At 35.3% G+C, this 19,842-nt stretch overlaps 1 protein-coding gene across 1 annotated transcript in view; it reads left to right on the top strand.

The window, feature by feature from the left end:
* The window catches only part of MEGF9 (multiple EGF like domains 9), a 91,082-nt gene extending 73,364 nt beyond the window's left edge, over positions 1-17,718 (top strand). The window contains exons 4-6 of the mRNA XM_012771669.3: positions 7,277-7,420; positions 10,975-11,244; positions 13,025-17,718. Coding sequence (XP_012627123.2) covers positions 7,277-7,420; positions 10,975-11,244; positions 13,025-13,470 — 860 coding nt within the window. The 3' untranslated portion in view covers positions 13,471-17,718. The remainder of the gene's footprint in view (positions 1-7,276; positions 7,421-10,974; positions 11,245-13,024) is intronic.
* Positions 17,719-19,842: the final 2,124 nt, after the last annotated feature.

The following is a 19,842-nucleotide window of genomic DNA, read 5'->3' as shown; positions in this document are numbered from 1 at the left end:
CTCACATATACTTGTATTTTTTTTCATAGCACTTATCACAGTTTGTAATTATGTATTTGTTTGTGGTTATGAGTCACATGTGGCTTATTCGCTACCTTGTAAGTTTTGTGAGGGAAGGAATGATATCAGTTTGTTCACCACTGTATATACCATCTCTAGCATGTAGCTTAGCACATAATAAGTACTCACTAAAGGTTTGTTGAAGAAATGAATGGAAAAACATACAAAGGAAAGATGATTTTCAATACTGGCTAACAACAGGAATGCTTCATCATACTGAGTCAGTTTAAATTGCGCCCTAGATCTTTTACAGTACCAGAAAGTAGTCTACACTTCTGGCTCTCACTTTTAATTTTTCTTACAGCAGCTCTTTTTACTGTCAAATAAATGCTGACCTGTCCGTGCTCAAGATAATTTAAGGCAAAAGAAATATTTTTCCATGGTTATGAGTTCTTAAAGTAGCTAGTAGCAAGAGAAATAAAGGGTTTCTGTGTTTAGAAATATAATAAAAATGGAATCCAACATGAAGGAGTGCAAATACTTGATTTAAAACTGCAAGCTTTACGTAAAACCAGTTTTTCCTCTATTGCCAATGAAATTGTTTCAACAATGCTGTGATACGGTTGCCCCCTGGTGGCCACTGACTGTGTCTTCACAGTCCTTGTTTTTCCCCTCTCTAGTCTTTTTCTATACCTTGTGTTTTAGATCAAAATAGACTTCCAAACTATTCTTTTTGTGGTAAAATATGTTGAGGAAAACATTTTGGAAAGCAATTTAACATTAGGTATCAGAAATTTTAAAAATATTTCTTTGATTCAGTAACTCTGTTTCCAAGAAGCTATTCTGAGGAAATAATTCTAAATTCATACAAAGCTTTATGTTCGAAGACGCTCACCAAAGTGGTAGTAATCATCCTAAAAAGTTAGACAACCCAGTGTCTAACAATAAGGAATTAATTCAATGCTGTTCTCTAGGCAGTATATGGCTAAGAACACAGAAAATCAAATCTTGGTTTTACCTTGGGCAAGTTACTTAATCTGTTTCTTCATCTATAAATTTGGGATAGTAACAGTAACTCCCCAATAGGCTGTTGTGAAGGTTAAATGCAGTATATTTATACAGCCCTAACACAGTGCCTGGCTCATCATAAGCAATCAGTAAATGGTAGCTATTATTAATATTATGTTGTCATTAAAATGTTTTACATAGTGGCATATAACTTGAGAAAATGAAAGCAGCAGGGTATAAAATGACGTGTACCATATAATTAGACTATTTAAAAATAAAACACCTATAAATAAAGCAAGCTTTCAAGGAAAATTATTCAAAATTGTTAATGAGAGATTTCTTAGGGTATTTTCCCCCTTTCTACTCCCATATTTTTCTAGGTTTTCTTTATTGAGCACATTTCCCTGAAAATGGAGGTGGGAGAGGGGCTATTATTTTTTTAATTGGAACTTTATGTTCGCATAATATACTTCTTTTTAAGAATTCAAGGTGTCTTTATATGCTACCTACATGCGCTTATTATCATATTTACATTTCTCCCTCCACACTCAAATATCTAGTAGACTACTTGACATCTTCACACAAATATTTGTTTTTTAAAGACAGACCCCTCCCTCTGTCATCCAGGCTAGGATACAACGATGTTATCATAGCTCACTACAACCTCAAATTCCTGGGCTGAAGCTATCCTACGGCCTCAGTCACCTGAGTAGCTGGGACTACAGGTGTGCACCACTACGCCTGGCTAATTTTTTTCTTTTTTGTAGAGATAGGGTCTCTCTATATTGCCCAGGCTGGTCTCAAACACCTCTCCTCAAGTGATCCTGCCACCTCGGCCTCCCAAAGTGCTGGGATTACAGTTGTAAGCCACTGTGCCCAGCCCAATTGAATGTTTTAATTGGCATTATAAACCTGACATATCCAAAACAATTGTTTATTTTACTTTGTAAGCTAAGTCCTATTCTACCCCTAGTGTTCTTCATTTTGGTAACTGGCACTGTTCACCCAGTTGCTCAGTCCCAAAGCCTAGGGGTCATATTTGATTCTTCTACTTTTTCCTACTGCAAATATCCAGTCCATCAACAAGAACTATCAGCCCCATCTTCAAAAAATACCCCTATAATCTTAAAACTATAGGTTAAAAAAAAAATACCCCGAATCTGACCACCATTCATGACCTTTGTTGGATCATCCTTGTCCAAGCCACTATCATCTCAGAACTACTTTGGTACTCTCTCATCTGGTCTTTCTGCCTCCTCTCTTATCTCCCCACCCCCTGTCCCGAACACCACCACAGTCAGTCTTCACATAACCAGAGCAATCTTTTCAAATGTGAAATTAGATCATGCCATGCCATTTCCATGCTTAAGCACTGCAATGGCCTCCCATCCCTTCTTGAATAAAATTCAGATATTTTTCCATGGCCTGTGTGACTTTACATTTTCTGGGCCCTGCCTTCTCTCTGACCTCATCTCCTGTTACTGCCTCTCCCTGTTCACTTAGGCTCCACACTGGCCACCTTTCAGTATGACAGATTAAAATTTGCCTCCCACCCTATGTAAAGGAGAAGGCTTTTCTTCTTACAACAGAGTACATTCCTGTATTTCTGACAGGTTTATATATAAACTATGAAATGGCAAGATAAAAAAGGAAATAAGGAAAAGTCTTTTTACAGGTAACAATTTTTGTTTTAAAAGTTTTGTCCGTGAATTTGGTTGGAAAGGAGCCCTACATTCCTTTCTTTGACCAATTATTTTCGTGGTTATCCCTACTAGATTTTTGAGATGCTTAGCCTAGGAACAAGAAATCATCTTCAGGAAACACTCATCATTTTTTTTTTTTTTTTTTGGCGGGGGAGTAGGGGTGATCCACATTTGGCCATCCAGCAAAAAGAATGTGATTTTTGTTTTTTGTTTTTATGAGACAGGGTCTCTCTCTTTCGTCCAGGTTAAAGTACAGTGGCACCATCATAGCTCACTGCAGCGTCAAACTCCTGGGCTCAAGTGATCCTCCTGCCTTAGGCTCCCAAGTAGCTAGAACTATAGGCACCTGAATAATATTTTTCTTTTTTGTAGAGATGAGGTCTCACTATGTTGCCCAGGTTGGTCTTGAACTCCTGGCCTCAAGCGATCCTCCTGCCTTGGCCTCCCAAAGTGCTGGGATTATAGATGTGTGTCACTGTGCCCAGCTGAGAATGTGAATTTTAAGGCAGCGTGTTGAGTTTCAGGAGGTTCTAGAGAGAGCATACTGAACAATGTTAAACTTAAGCTAATTTTTATATATCATTTATTATAAAAAAGTTCCTCTGATTTTAGATTTAAAGGAAACTTAGATTTCATTTAGTTTAGGTTTTTAAATTTACAGATAAGGAAATTAAGGCATAAAGAGAAAACATATCCCATGGAATAAATAGTCTTTCACCCTTTGAAATATTTACATTTTATGAAATCCTTAGCCAAAGAATTATTATCCCATTTTACAGATTAGAAAAGTAAAAATCAGCTCTTACCAAAAAAGTACTCAGATGTTAAGCCAAGTGTTTAAAACATTTTTTCCTGAGTGTAGAACATTCTCATCCAGGTTCTTTCCCTCTAATGCACAGTGATCACCGGCACACTGCCTTCTTAGCAGCGCAGATGGCCAAAGACATATTCAGTTTGGTGCCATTTAACCACATCAAGTGCATACAGGCCGGCCCTGGTGGTGGTGGGTTAGTCAGTACTAGAATTACCTCTATGCACTCATGAGAATGGTTGTAGATTAAATTTTAAGGGCACAGACTTTCTTTTCATTCTTTTGTTCATGTGCTCTTGCTTCTCTTGGAACATCTAACTCAAGTTAGTATTCTTTAGTTACATTTTGTATTCCATGTTCATTTTTAATACTTTAATTAAAATACTTCCCTCAGTATCTTTCTGAGAATTAAGAGAAATCCATTGGCCATTTTGGGGTACATTTTCTTCTTTTGTGTTCAGTTGTGGCAAGGTAGTAAAGAAGAGAAGAAGAAAAATAAATGTTAGATTTATTCTTTGTCTAATTAAGCTCAGAAAAAAAACCCCTGAATATCAGAGAATCTATTTGCTTAAGGTCACATAGCAGGTGAGAGGTTCAGCTGGGAATGGAACATAGATTTGGCATTAAATCTTATACCACTTTTCTTATACTATGTTGCCTCTTAGAGGAGTTGTAAGCTATTGGAAAAGCAAATTCACAACATTAATTCCTACTGTATATGGATTTTAAAGGTTATAGTTTTTGTTTTTATTATAAAAATAGTCTTCAAGTTTCTATGTAAAGTATTTTAAAATTGCTTGAGTTCTTACTATATTTTATAATGTGCATGTGATATGTTTTACAATGTGTTATTTTATAATCAGAATAAGATCAACATAATAAAAATACAAGTGATGCATGCATACTAGAGACAATTTGAGAATTAGAAGGGGGAAAAGTTGTGAGGATTGTTGCCCCTCACAACAATTGTTAACATTCCGGTTATATTTATATCTGGTCTATCTTTATTAACTTTCTTTCTCTATACCTATGCTTCAGGTATATACTATCTTAAAGCAATGTAAAAAGTAATGAGCATTTAAAAACTGATGAGTTTTATGCTTAAACTTGCTTTCATTTTTACTTTTGAGATAGCATTTTTACAATGTAGAGTTATTTTTTACTCATTGACTTCTCTCATTTCTGGATATGGCATAAAACAAATAGAAATAAAAAACTCTTCTAGAAAAAATTTGAACTATTCTAATAAGTGGTTCAAGGGAGTAAAATTATATTGTGATATAATTTATAGTCGCAAAGGCTTAGAGTCTTGGCTAGAATAGTAAAAAACCCACAAATAATAAGCATGTAGACCCAGTAGCATTGTAGGAGCAAAATATTAAAAGTATGTATATATTGTCATTGTTTAAAAGGGTAGTGACATGACCTTTTCTTGTCATATCAGTCATACACAAAGGATTTATTATTGGAATGCCTCTTACCCCAAACATCCAAATTTTGTTATGGAACTGTTAACTTTTTTTGAGTATTTTTGTATTAAAATTTAGTACTTTATGAGAACTTTTTCTCTTAAATTCTTTCCATTGAACATTTTTAATAGAGGGAGAGGAGGTAGACAGATTTTGCACATAATGTAAGTTTTAACTTTTCTAATCTTCAGAACAATTTGACATTTAAAATTGTTTTATTTTTAGAGCAAAAATCCACAGTTTTCTAGTATATCTATTTCACTATTTTTATTGTCACAAACATAAATAGCTGAAGAGTTATTAGGTTATAAGAAGATCTGGAAAGAAACCAGTACCTAAAGAGTCTATCACTGTATGAGTATATACTACTTTGTTATGTATGTGAAAATGTCACTAATTCCATGAGGCCTTAAAAAATTATATGATGTAAAGTGATGATATTTACATGCAAGTTAGATTTAATTCAGAGTTAAGTACTTATGTATTAAACTTTTGAAGGTGTCTTTCCCAATAAGTACATGATGTTTTGGAAAATTCTACTGTAATCACTTAAGAATTGAGATTTGTGTATATTAATAACATTTTCATTCTTTTGGTTTTTCAAATCTTGCTCCAGTTGTAAGACCATTTTATTTCACAGCCTCATTCTCTCTCTCTCTCTCTCTCTCTCTCTCTCTCTCTCTCTCTCTCTCTCTCTCTCTCTCTTTCTCTCTCTCTCTCTCTCGTAAATACTTCTACTACTATGGAAAAGAAATCAAATAAGACTGTTTATGAACAATTTTAGTATTGAATTATATTTAGCATATTTTGTGAAATTCCATCATCTTCCTAGATTTCTATGTAGAGTTTACTTACTTGTTTATGTAATAGTAGTTCTAAGGGTCCCTTTGAATCTTCATAGTCACATAAAGAAGGAATGTAAATTATGCTGTACTTCCTCATTTCCTAACTTCAGATGTTATGCTGCTTCAGTGTCTGTAGAACATCCTTATGGATAGAGTACCAAGGAGTATTATTACAGAACATATAACTCTGCTTGCTTCCTTTCTTTTCATTTTCTTTATTAATTTTTTTTATTTTGAATTTTATATATATATATATATATATATATATTTTTTTTTTTTTTTTTTTTTTTGAGACAGAGTCTCGCTTTGTTGTCCAGGCTAGAGTGAGTGCCGTGGCGTTAGCCTAGCTCACAGCAACCTCAAACTCCTGAGCTCGAGTGATCCTTCTGCTTCAGCCTCCCAAGTAGCTGGGACTACAGGCATGCGCCACCATGCCCGGCTAATTTTTTATATATATATATCAGTTGGCCAATTGATTTCTTTCTATTTATAGTAGAGACGGGGTCTCGCTCTTGCTCAGGCTGGTTTTGAACTCCTGACCTTGAGCAATCCGCCCGCCTCGGCCTCCCAAGAGCTAGGATTACAGGCGTGAGCCACAGCGCCCGGCCTTTTTTTTATATTTTGAATTTTTAAACCTAGAAACCTATGGAGAATAATATAACAAATACCTATGTATTCACCTAGAATTAATAAAGTTTAACATTTTGGTATTTTGATTCCTAGTTATACATATGGGTATGTGTATAGTTAAGTATTTGAAACAGAAAATTTCAAATAAAGTTAGAATACTCTTTGTTTTCCTCCCTAGTCTTGTTTTTATCCCTCCCTCTACAGATAAGCAGAGCATAAAATTCCCCTATACTTTCTAAGTGTACACTTTAATTTTTACTACATGTGTATGTATCCATCTGGTTAGTGTATTATGTGTCCATTTACTTAGTATTTCTTAGTGTGGTTTTTAAAATTTTATGAAGTAAGTATTCTCTTTCTGTATGTCTCATTCTGCAATTTGCTTTTTCAGTGAAAGTTGTTTTTAAGATTTAAGCATGGTCACGCATAAAGGGTTTAGTTCACTTATGAAAATGCCACAATTTATCTATTCTTCTATTAATAGGTATTTTGATTGTTTTTATTTTTTCTTTGCACATAATTGGCCTGCTTTTGGTATGTAGTCAAATCAACCAACAAAGGCTTATTGTGTTGTTAATCCTTTACCCAGCCTTTTCCTAAGAAGTTTACAGTGTAGTAGGGGACATAATTCATAGACATGGCCATGTAGAAGTAAGATGGAATAGAAAAGAACTCTATCCAATCTCTGTTACGTTTTCTTTTTCTTATGGTCTTTTTGTTGCAGGAATGATTTTTTAAAGTTACTGTGCTTTTGAAAGCTACTGTGCTTTTCATGGTCTTTAACTTTTTTAAATATTTTGCTTCTTTTAGGTATTTGTCTAAACTGCCAGGAAAATAGCAAAGGAAATCACTGTGAGAAATGTAAAGAAGGATTTTATCAGAGTCATGATGCCACTAAAGAATGTCTTCGCTGCCCTTGTTCAGCAGTGACTTCTACAGGCAGTTGCAGCATAAGTAAGACCTTTTTCTAATTCTTCATTTTAGAGGAAAAAAAAATCAGTGTATCGGTTATCACTAGGTATAAATTGCATTGATGAATAAAGTTCTGGATGCTATAGGTGAAAAGAAGTTATAAAAACAGCAAAAGTTGTCCTTTCTAGGTATTTACACCCTAATCCAAATACATATGTGAAATAAGACTTAAAATGTATAAAAAGCAGTATAATGAGTTAATACAGGGACTTCAAGACTGAGCAACTTTTGCTCACCTATTTCAAGGTGACATTTACTAATTATTAAATAGTTCTTCCTAGGTACTTAATGTTGACTAACTATATCTATATGATAATCTTACAAATATGGTTAACTTTCATTTATTCCTGATATATTAGTGATCTATTGCTAAGTAACCTACTATCCTAAAGTTGAGTGACTTAAAACAATAAGTATTTACTATTTCACATAGTTTCTGTTAGGAATTTGGGAGCACCTTAGCTGGGTAGCTCTGGTTTGGATTCTTCTCTCCCTCCTTGCCTTTTTAAATACGTTTTATTGAGATATAATTCACATGCCAGATAATTTATTTAAAATGTAAAATTCAGGCTGGGTGCAGTGGCTCATGCCTGTAATCTAGCACTTTGGGAGGCTGAGGCAGGAAAATCTCTTGAGGTCAGGAGTTCGAGACCAGCCTACACAAGAGTTAGATCCCATCTATACAAAAATTAGCTGGGCATGGTGGCATGCACCTGTAGTCACAGCTACTCGGGAGGCTGAGGCAGGAGGATTGCTTGAGCCCATGAGTTTGAGGTTGCTGTGAGCTATGATGATACCATTGCACTCTACCCAGGGTGACAGAGCAAGACTCTATCTGAAAAAACAAAACATATTGAGTTCACACTGCAGGCTTGGTGGAGGAGGTACCTAGCCAATTTAGATAGTTTGAGGCTCTCAGAGCTCACAGTTTCTAGTGGAGAGACTAACATACAAATAATTGCAGTGCAATAAATATCATGGGTCTATATATAGTGGAGGCACCACGTGGGAATAGTTACTCTACCTGGAGTAGGGGGAATGTCAGCTATGGCTTCAGAGAGGATGTGATATAAAAGCTGAGTCTTGTGATAAGAGTCAGCATTTAGCAGGTAGACAGGAGAAGGAAGAACATTTCAGATCAAGAGATCAATATGAACAAAGGTACAGAAATGTTAAAACAGCTGATTTGATCAAGGAAACTACTTAGGAATGGCAGAAACAAAGTATAAGGGAGAAGGAGTGAAACATGAGGCAGAACCTTTGCATGTTATGTCTTGAGGTCTAGTTGGTTTGAACAAGACAGACATGAAAGACTTTCACAAACCTTAATTTTAGTCCTTCAGTTTATTTCATCTGGAATTTTTTCATATTAGTTATTGTTGCTATAGATGTTGAAGTACAAAAATGTTGTAAAGTATGGTACCAATGTGAGCTATAAGTTCCATGATAACAAGGAGTATATACCTTTTTGTTGAGTATTTTTTTCCTGCATATCATTATTTGCATGGGTTATGAATTCATTCGACTGCCACCTTTTAATGTTTAACACAACATTAGTCTTTCTGGTTTAATTCCCTTATTTGAAATATGGGAAACTGAGGCCCAGAGTTTAGAAACTTATTTGAGAATGTACTAACTGGGATTGTAAGTGGTAAGTTAAAATTCCTTATCAATTGCACGACTCTGGGAATGTACTAAAAACCACTGAGTTGTATACTTTAAATGGTTGAATTGTATGGAATATGAATTATATCTCAAGTAAAGCCATTTTAAAACACAGTAGTAAAACAGACAAAAGGAATTCCTTTTTCATAAAGAACATCAGAGATGTGATTGCCACAAGTTCTCTGACCACTGTAAAGTACTCCTGCTATAATAAAATTAGTCTATGTTCAGATAACAGGATGATCCTATTAGTGTAATTATTAAGAGTAAATTCTAAGAAAGGAGTTAATCCATTTAGCAGATAAATAAAATTATGGCTTATTGATTATTAAAAATTGTTTATTAAACATAACTGAGAATCATGAATTATATCTTATGAAGAATTAAAAAAAGCAGGAGATAGGTATGAGTTAGTATATTCCCACTGCCTAAGGTAAAATTATTCAGTTAGTACTCATGTATTGAACACATACTATAGTCAGGCCCTATGCCAAACATTGGAGATAAAGACAGACAAATTTTGGGTAGCTCATAGTTTAATGGGAGAGACAGGCAAGTAATCAGGTAATTATAATTTAGAATGACATATGTTAAAGGTAAGCATAGACTAACCCTATCCCAAACTGAGGGAATCAAGGAACTTTTGTGCTTTTGAGAAGAGGCTATACTTGAGTTAATTCCTATAAATTGAATGTGCAAGGTGAAGTGAGGTTAGGAGGCAAGAGAATGCCCCATGCAGAAGTAGTAGTATGCACAAAAGCTCAGAGAAGAGAAAGCAGGCAGTATTTGGGAGTACTCTTAAGCCATTTCATGTGCCTGAACCTTAAGGAGTGGTAGAGTATGAAGTGAAGAGAGACAAATTGAGAGTAGTCATCAGGGGTCAGATTATGAAGGATATGGAAATTCTATTATGTTTTCACTTAATCCTGAAGGAGTTAAGATTGAAGAGCTTTCTCTAGAGAAGTGACATGTTCAGATTTACTTTGAAGTTCGAAGTGAATGTAGGGGTGCATTGTAGAAGAGATCCATTAGGAAGTAGCTACAGTAATCTAGGTAAGCAATGATGAAGGCTTAAACTAAGATCATTGCAATGGGAATGGAGAGAGATATCTGCAGATTGGAAAGATTTTAATCAGGTATAAGTAATAGGAATTGATAACTGCTTACAAGGGATAAAGGGCGAAGGAAGTTTGAGAATGATTCTCAGTTTTTTGGCTTAAGGCAAGTGGGTGGTTGTTGGTACCATCCACTGAGATGTAGGAAATGTTGGAGGAGGACAGGACTTAGAAAGGGAAGATGTTAAGGACAGTGTTGTGCATGTTAAGTTTCAGATGTTTGTGGATACAGGTGTACAGGCTGTTAGTATATATTTTGGAATTTAGGACAGAGATAGGGTGTGGAGAACATATCTTGGAATTGTTGACCATATCAGTGGATGAGGTCACCCATGGAGAATGAGCAGAGTGAGAAGAAAAGGAAACCAAGAATAGAAGTCTGGGGAGTGTCAACATTTAAGTAGAGGAAGGATAGAGGAAGTTTTTATTAAAACCATATTTTATTCAGTCTGTTATGTCTGAGAAGAAAGGAATAAAAAAATATGAGAGTGCCAACCCATCATGATTATTCAGACTCCTTTTGTAAGCATCTTTCTTTTGCTTTCCGAATAGGTTCTCCAGATGGCCCCATCATTCCTACAACAAGCCGGAAAATTATTATTAGGTATAGATTGTTAGTTTGATTCCATATGTCTCTTAAGATTGACAGGAGATAGTAAGAAAGGCTTATAAATCTTTTTAAGGACTGGTAGCTGTTTTGTATTTTTAATTGTAGCTTGAGACTGTACTAAACTATTTTGTTGTTCTTTCTTTTAGAATCAGGTAAATCGGAACCTGAATGTGACCAGTGTAAAGATGGTTACATAGGCCAGAACTGCAATATGTGTCAAAATGGCTATTACAATTTTGACAGCATCTGTACAAAGTGCCAATGTCATGGTCATGTGGACCCAGATAAAACTCCAAAGATTTGCAAGCCCGAGAGTGGTGAATGCATCAACTGCCTCCATAACACCACTGGGTTTTGGTGTGAAAACTGCCTAGAAGGTTATGTTCAAGACCTCGAGGGAAATTGCATCAAGAAAGGTAAAACTTCACCTAAGGTTGTAAATTTAATATCTAAGCCTAGCAATGAAAATTTCAGAACAGCTACCTTTAGCTTTATAAAAGCTTCCAATCCTACCAGAGGAGTTTCTGGAAATAGATTTTGATAGATATTTGCCTAAAGAGGTTTCTTTCCATTCCTCCTGCTCTCCTGACACTCCAAAGTCAACTCCAGAAATTTGAGGACCAAGACAAAGTCATTGCGACAGTGAGACACAGTGTTCTCACATTTTCTCTTCATCTACCTTTATTTTTGTGTTAATAATTAGAGTCTTATCATTTCTTTTATTCTTTGATTCCTTTATTCTCATCACCTCCAGTGATCATCAAAGGTTTTTTCAAGTAGGGACCTATAATGTAATAGAAGTTCCAGCTGAGAAACTAGAGTTCATTCTAGTTTCTATACTAACTTTGGGCCTAAGTTTCCCCACGTATTATGGAAGGAATAGCAATAATATTCCTTTTGATTTTTAGAAGAAAAAGTTATTCATATGGCAAAATATGTTCTTACAGGGAAGTTCAGTAAAGATTAGGAAAAAAATTAATGATTATAAATTCAGGATGAGTTAGGGATATCAAGGGCATAGAGGGATGAGACCATGCTGTTCTATAAACCACTCTTTGATATTCTAACATATGTTGAGCACTAGGCTGATGAACTATTGGTCTGTGGCAACTGTCATCTTTCTGCCACTTTCTTGATATCCTTATGCTATTGTGATCAAGTCCAAAAGACCCAAATTGAACCCTAGCTCTAGCTAGAGATCTTTCCCATTTGGGAGGCATACTTTGTCCATACTAAGCTGAAAGTATGATTTTTCTTATTAAGTATTAAGTAATACATATCAACTTTGCCTCTTTTTAGGATAAATTGATGTGGCTGACTGTGGTGATGAATTGTAATAAATAATAGTAACCATTTTATTGAGTACCTACTATGTGCCAAGCACTGTAAGCATTAAATGTGATAGTGCTGCATAGTATATTATCTCACTTAATCCTTTCCAAGAACTCTGCAAAGTTGATATTATTATTCCCATTTTACACATGAGGAACTGGAGCTTTAAAAAGATTGACTTATCTACAGCCACATAGCTCGATTTGATTTCAAAGCCTTTGGTCATTCTGCTGAGCTGTGCTGCCATTAGAAGTACAAAGTATAGCACTTTAACTATAAAATAGCTATTATCTACACAAAGGAAGAATTACTACATATGGAATTAAAGGAAGGCTATTTTCTCTCTTGGGTGACATCGACCCTGGACAATTTAAATTGTACTTTTCTGATGTAACTGAGATACAGTTTTTCCTACACCTCCTCTGAGGAGAATTTTACCTTTATGAAATACCATCAGGCATGTTGGACTTACTTTAGTTCAAATGATTGCCATCTATTGCTGTCACTTTTAATCACATGATTTAGAACTCAGTAGTGACATATTTACTGCATTTGCAGGAATGTATGTGACTCTATCTGAGAGTAAAGAAGGATAGAAAGCTCCAACATTGGAAATTTCCCAAAGGTTTTAGTACAGATATTATACATATTAGAGAACAGCCACAGATGTAATAATCTAGCTTTCTAGACCCTGATTCTTATCACTGTATTTCCTTTAAAATTATTTTTAACTTGCATTACCTTAAAACAGACTATCATGTAAACATCCCACATCAACCTCCACTCCCATGTGTATTTCTTTTATTGTTTCTCAAAACTGGATAATTTTGTCTTTTACATTTCATTCTCTGTTTTTATTTTCAGAAGTTATTGTTCCAACACCTGAAGGTTCTACCATTTTGGTTTCCAATGCCTCTTTGACCACATCAGTGCCCACCCCTATTATAAATAGTACATTTACCCCCACAACCCTGCAGACTATCTTAAGCACTTCTGAAAACAGCACTTCAGCTTTAGCTGATGTATCATGGACCCAGTTTAACATCATCATTTTGACAGTCATCATCATTGTGGTGGTGCTGCTAATGGGATTTGTAGGGGCTGTATATATGTACCGTGAGTACCAAAACCGGAAACTCAATGCCCCCTTTTGGACCATCGAGCTGAAAGAAGACAATATCAGTTTCAGCAGCTACCATGACAGCATTCCCAACGCAGATGTGTCGGGATTGTTGGAAGATGATGGCAATGAAGTGGCTCCCAATGGGCAACTGACCCTGACAACACCCATGCATAACTACAAAGCCTAAGGAGCTGGAACTATTCTCCTGGATTATTAAACCACAGTGCTTACTAAGACAGCACCAGCTCCTGGGCCAGACAGAACCTGGTAGAGTTTGCTGAGAAAACAAAGGCAAATAGTGTGCCAGAAATTTTCAGGTACAAATTTGTAATGTGCTTAGCCTATCTATTGCTCTTAGTTTTCCCATGAAGATCTGAAGCATTCACTGTCATTAAGGATTTGAAGTAAAGTATATTTTTGTACCAAACCACATAGGAGTAAGGAAAGGCTGAACCCCATAGTGCAGCCCAAATCCACTTTGACCTGCAAATTTCCTGGGAAACTGTTCACCAAACCAGTGGTAACAACATGATGGAGGGGAAAGGACTGCTGGAAGACTTCATCTCCATTCCTGAAATACCTTTTTTTAAAAGGAGGGTTAGGGATTGTATTCATTTTACTGTACTAAAAGACATCATTGAGGAAAAGTTGGTGTCTAGGCAGAATCACAATAAGCAGTCTTGATTGTTCTAGAATAGGGGTAGAAAAGCCCCAAAAAGATCTTTGGAAGGGCTTGATTTTTCCTCCCAGGATTCTTGCTCAGTGATGAGATTAAAGCACAGGATAAGCTTCTCATGGTAGAGGAAGGCAGCACTGGGAGCAGGAAGCTGATGGTCCTCCTCAGGGTCTCAGTGTAAATGATAAATTGTCTAAAAATAAGGAATATTCCTGCCTCTGGAGAAATAAGGTGTACATAATTAATGTAGCATATCTGGTCAACATTGTATCTATTTGTAAAAAAAATCATGTCATATTTTATCATCTGGGATTTATTTGTACAGCAGTTAATGGTGTTGTAAAAAGAAAATATGGGGGTTGCTTAAAATACTGTAAAATAGTTGGCAATATTGCTGGAGCTGGGACTCTGGTGAGCATCAGTCATTTTTAGTCCCTCTTTGGGCACTGTTAAAATTTATAAGAGGTTGAATGTTTGTAATCTTTCTTTCCTTTCTCAATCTAAAAGTAGAGTTATATGCTCTTTGACTTACTGTAGAGTCAAGCAATAGATTTCGAAGTCAATAATTGTTAAGCTGGGACACAGGCTGCATTCTCCAAAATACTCATCTAATTAGACACTATCCACTCTATATAGATTTATGTTAATATAAATCATACCCTCATTTAAATTTTTTTTTTTCCTGAATGTAAAAGATAGTCTTCCAAAGGATAGGAATATTTTAGTTCCAAAAGAAAAGCCATCATCACTTGGAATCTCTAGTTTTTGTGCCTGTGAGATATTGATATCCCCTCATAAAAAGCCTACATTTGAACATAACTTGTCATTCATTGCCATGAGGTATGTGCCATCTCCTTGTCTAGTTAGAGGGTAGCTCAGTTGTTGGGTATGTTTAGTTAGTCCTTGCTTTTAGATGCAGTTTTTTTCCTAGAGGCCAACTACTGTTGCTCTCATTTATTATGAAATTAACAGATTATGGATTAAACAAGCCAGAAAAAGTGGTCAGAAGTCAAATATAGATATTTATTAGGAGGAACAGCAAACTGTGAAGTGGTTAGAAAAAAGCGAAGACTTCCTATTAGATTAGACTTAGGAAATCCGATTTGACCCCTTTGCCTAACTTCCCTAGAGAAAAACCTAGAATTTGGTCATCCCTTTATAGGAGACCCCTAAGTTGTTCTCAGGGTTTGGAGATGATGTTCTCAAGGATGTACAGGCAAATAATCTATTTCTGGTAACCTGAGGGTGCTCTGTGTATTTGGCCATTGCTCTTAAGAGTAGAGGTTACATTATATTATATTAAAATTATTTAATATTTCTGTAACCTTCTGTAGTTTGCAAAGCACTTTTTCACATGTATGTCCTTTGTTCCTCACCGTAGCCCCCTGAGGAAGTAATTATTGTCCGCTTTTTATAGATGAGGAAACTGAGGCACAGAGGGGCTACACAATGTATGTCATTAGTAGGCTCGGAATCGGGATGTCTAACTCTAAAGCACATGTTCTTCAACTATATACTAATCCAGAGATTGCCTAGCCATGGACACAAGAAGGCTGGGAGGAAGAGTCCCATTGTGGGTGTTCCTAAATTTTTTGTAAGTACCAGGTGCAGTCCAGGGCCATAGAGCTATGAAGGACTTAGTGGAACCAACACAGGAAGATTGCTATTTGAAGCCAGTATTAGTGATAAGAAAACAAATCTGCCAGTTTGTGCTTCATTAGAGTGAACTAATCTCTCCAAGCAGGAAAGGAAAACTTGCTTTCCCCAGCAGTTGCTGCATACGTGCGTACAGACCAGGCACAATTCTAAGGAACTGGGCAAAGTGGCATGCCTGCCTTTCTCCCACATACCCTTCCCCTCAGAAAAAAAAGGCCAGGATTGAGGATAGTGAGAAATAAACATGTGTTAAATAGGAGTTAACCCAATAGAAAAAGGAATGTCTGTTGGAGCTTAAGAGCTAAAGCCAAATAGTGAGGATTCTGGCCATGTAGGAACTCCTTAAAATAGACCTTAAAAGGCATTACAAAAATTGAATCATAAAAAATATTTACCTGTAAATACTTTTTAACAGCTCCTAGGTCATGTTCTTAATTTTTCCTAATGAAAAAAAGTCTTAAAATTTGTTTTAAATAATATCCTTTAGTGTCACGGCTTTTTGCTTGTGGAAATAATTTTGCTTTAAAATATGAGTCAATCATGAAGTGATTTACCACTGAAATCAGACTAGAAAACTAGCATGGAACGCGCTGCACAATATTCATTCCTGTAAAGGCAGGGCTGCCGTGCACTATGGCATCCAGCAGCAGGGATATTGGAAGAACTTTTGTCTAAAGATTAGAAATATGTTATTTTTCATGAAGATTAAGACTGATGTGAATCTTATTGAATAATGACAGGTACTGCTATTAGGTGATAATTTTATCTTCATTAATTCATTTTAGTAAGGCCTTATGCATTTCTTACAGTTAGCTGCCCTAGGTAGTGTTAAGTATGTCTTTGTCCGCCCTTACTTCCCCCTCCCTCTATCCTCCATCCCTTGGGGCTCTCCTATTAATGGAATTTCTCTAGTTATAGAGAAAAAATCATAATAAAAAACTAAACCTCATTTATACTAAGGTCCTATGGACCTAAAGCATTACTCTTCCCAGGGATACCTAGATTTTATGAGACGAGAACAGAAAATAGGCATGGGATGGGAGGAGAGAGAATATTTTGGACAGGATTTGTAGAAGCCTCAAATTACGTTGCTATTCTCCAGCCCCATTATTCCTAGGAAGATTAACCATTAAAGTAAACACTCACTGACCTACTAGTTTTAATTTTGGTCAGCTGAGTGTCTTTAGGATGTTTAGTCCTTGTGCTGTTTTGGAAGCAGCTAAAGCCACAGTATTTCCTCTTGACAGCTTCAGTTGGAACTGAGCTATTAGATCGTTCACCTTGGTCCTGTATTTTTTGAAGGACACCTGATGAGCATAACACCACTCACTTACAATGAACAGCCTTCATACTTATACTGTAGGGTATGTGGGTAGGAGTTGAATTTCCACATATCAAGGAAAGCTCTCTGCAAAAAGTTCAAAAAGCTAAAAAAAAAAACAACAACTAGTGTAATCTGTTAGAGCAAGGAAAGCATTTTAGGCCTCATCCATGAAGAACCTTTGGTCTGTTGTGATCTTCTTGATAGTAAGGAGTTTGCAGCTAAAATGAGTTTGATGTGTATGGGGGAATAAAGAAAGGTTAATGAATTTTTCTCTTTAACCCTGAGCCAGAGACTGTGCCAAGGGGAAAAGCAGGAAGTATACACTGATCCATCTGAAAAAGTCAAATAATATCAAATGGACTAAATGTTATGGATCATTAAAATGTCAGTGGTTGAATGATGCTTTTTCAAAGGCAATTGGGAATCTTTCTTGTTACTTAAGTATACGCAATAGCTGCAGCAGCAGCCCTAGAATGTGAGCCCAGGGCTTTAGATCTAAGTTAGTCCAAAAGCTAAATGATTTAAAGTCAAGTTTTAATGTTAGGAACAAGCACTCCATAATACATTAAATCAGCCCAAGCAATTAGGAAATGTTTCTGAAACATTAAACTTGTATTTATGTCACTAAAATTCTAACATAAATTTTAAAAATGTGTCTCATACATATGCTGTACTAGGCTTCATAATACATTTCTAAATTTGTGTATGATTTGAATATATGAAAGAATTTATACAAGAGTGTTATTTAAAATTATTAAAAAATAAATGTATATAATTTGTACCTATTGTAGATTTGTTCTTTTACTTTTCTTTATGTGGTCAGAGTTGTTAGATGTGTTTATATATATGCCAAGGATCATTTCTTTTCAACTCATTTCATGAAAGTCTTTGAAACATTCATTTATTGACCATGTATTTTGTTTAATTTCATTTAAAAATGTTTTCTGCTTGGGGGAAAAAAACACATAAAGATCCCCCCTTTAAGAAAACAAAATATGAGAAGAAAACATCTTAACATATATTCTTGTTTGTGCTTTTGCCTATACCCTGTGAGATCCATTGGGATTTCCATAAAAATTTTATAAACAAAAATTGCTCACTTTGGGTTTCTTTTTCGCACATGTAAACTATTTCTTTAGTAGAAATTGGAAGGGAAACCATATTCTATGTGTTTATTAGTTAACTTGTAATGAGAGTACATCTTTTTATTATTTTAAGGAACCTTTGAAGATTCTCTATTTTGACAAAGCTAAATGACGTTTGATGGGATGGCATCTTAGGAGATCTCCAAATAAAAAAGTCAGTCAGCTCTTTGTGCTAAGAGCTTTATAAATTTAAATTGGTTTATTCAGCTTCAGTTGGTTGATATTTAAATTTTAAAACCCTGTTTTTCCTTTCTTACCACAACTGAAAACAGGTTTTATTACTTTATAATCACACCTTATATGTTTATAAATGTGGTTCTATGATGTATATGAATTGGATGTTATAAAGGAACAGAATAAGCATGGCAGAAATCTAAACAAAGTTTCAAGAGAAAGTAAATATATACAAACTTACCACACTGAGGAGAAATATTGTCAAAAACATTTATAGTATTGTATTCATACTTTTAATGCAAGTTTATCAAGTAAATACATTCACTAGATTGCATTATCAAGACTGGTTGTATTCATTTCCCATAGGAATATAAGATGCATATGTTTAAAAATATTCCACATGCTCCATTATAATTAAATCAGTAACTTCAAAGTATAAAGCATTGTGCTTAGTCATATTTAAAAAGTTAAGCTAAATTAAAAACAACAAAATGTTTTTCATGAGAGCACAGGCTGAAATTCAACATTCTAAAGCAATGTTAAAATCATAGTTTTACCTACAAGTTAGTTTTTCAAGGCAATTTTATGAAGAAATTATTGTAGTAATGATTGTACAGGCTTTCAAATACTTCTGCATACAAAATGAAAGCCAATCAGACAATGTTAAATTAAAAATGTGTTGCTTGTTTGTATTAATAAGTAGGGTTTAAACCTTGTATGTTGAACTGAATGCTGCACTTCAGACAGTTGGAGAAAAACAGGCAAAATGTTTTCTTTGTATGTAATAAGAGTAGGTTTGGGTAATAAAGGAAGCATTTGGGAGGAAATTTTCTTTTGTGGTTTCCTTTGTATTGTCAGACCAACTGCTAAAATTGTATATGTCTATATTGTTTTTTAATCTCTGACCCATGTAAGGAAGAGTCTCATCCCTTCCCCATGCCTATGGCCTTCCTAATCCAACAATATTAATCTCATGTATCATTTCCTATATATGGCAGGTTATATAAGCATATATAACCCCTTTGCTGGTGTGATTTCCTCTACCTGGAATATCCTTGAGAATGTTTGTTCGTTCTTTGCAAACCCCTGGTAAAAGGAAGTTGATCAATCCTTAATTTGTACCTACATTTTGCTTAATGAGTATCTTTCTTACTGCACATCTTTTATTATAAAATACTTGCTGTGTCTTCCCCAGTAGACTTGAAACCAGGAGCATTTATTCTTCTGTCTCTCGTATCTGGCATATTGCTGGTACATTGTGGATGCTCAGTAAATGGTGGTTAAAACAAAAGGTACTTTACAATACAAGAGTTGGTATGTGAACTTACTTGGTGAAGTATTATAAGAAATCTTATATTCAATGGGAGGACGATATTTCTTGTTCAAGACAGGTGTCAATATATGAGCTTCAGAGGGTCTGAGAAACCCTTGAAATTGAATGCTGTTTCATTTATGAATGCAAATTATATGTCTTTCTTTTCTGGAGAGAAAAGCCCTACTTTAATCATAGGCTCAAAAGAATCCATGATCCCCAAAAGATTAACAACTACTTAGATGGTTTTTACTTTAGCAATAAAGTAACAA

Source organism: Microcebus murinus, chromosome 12, assembly GCF_040939455.1.
Source record: "Microcebus murinus isolate Inina chromosome 12, M.murinus_Inina_mat1.0, whole genome shotgun sequence".
In the NCBI taxonomy this organism is placed as follows: Eukaryota; Metazoa; Chordata; class Mammalia; order Primates; family Cheirogaleidae; genus Microcebus; species Microcebus murinus.
The sequence above is the reverse complement of the archived record's forward strand: the minus strand, read 5'-3'. Positions and strand labels throughout refer to the sequence as shown.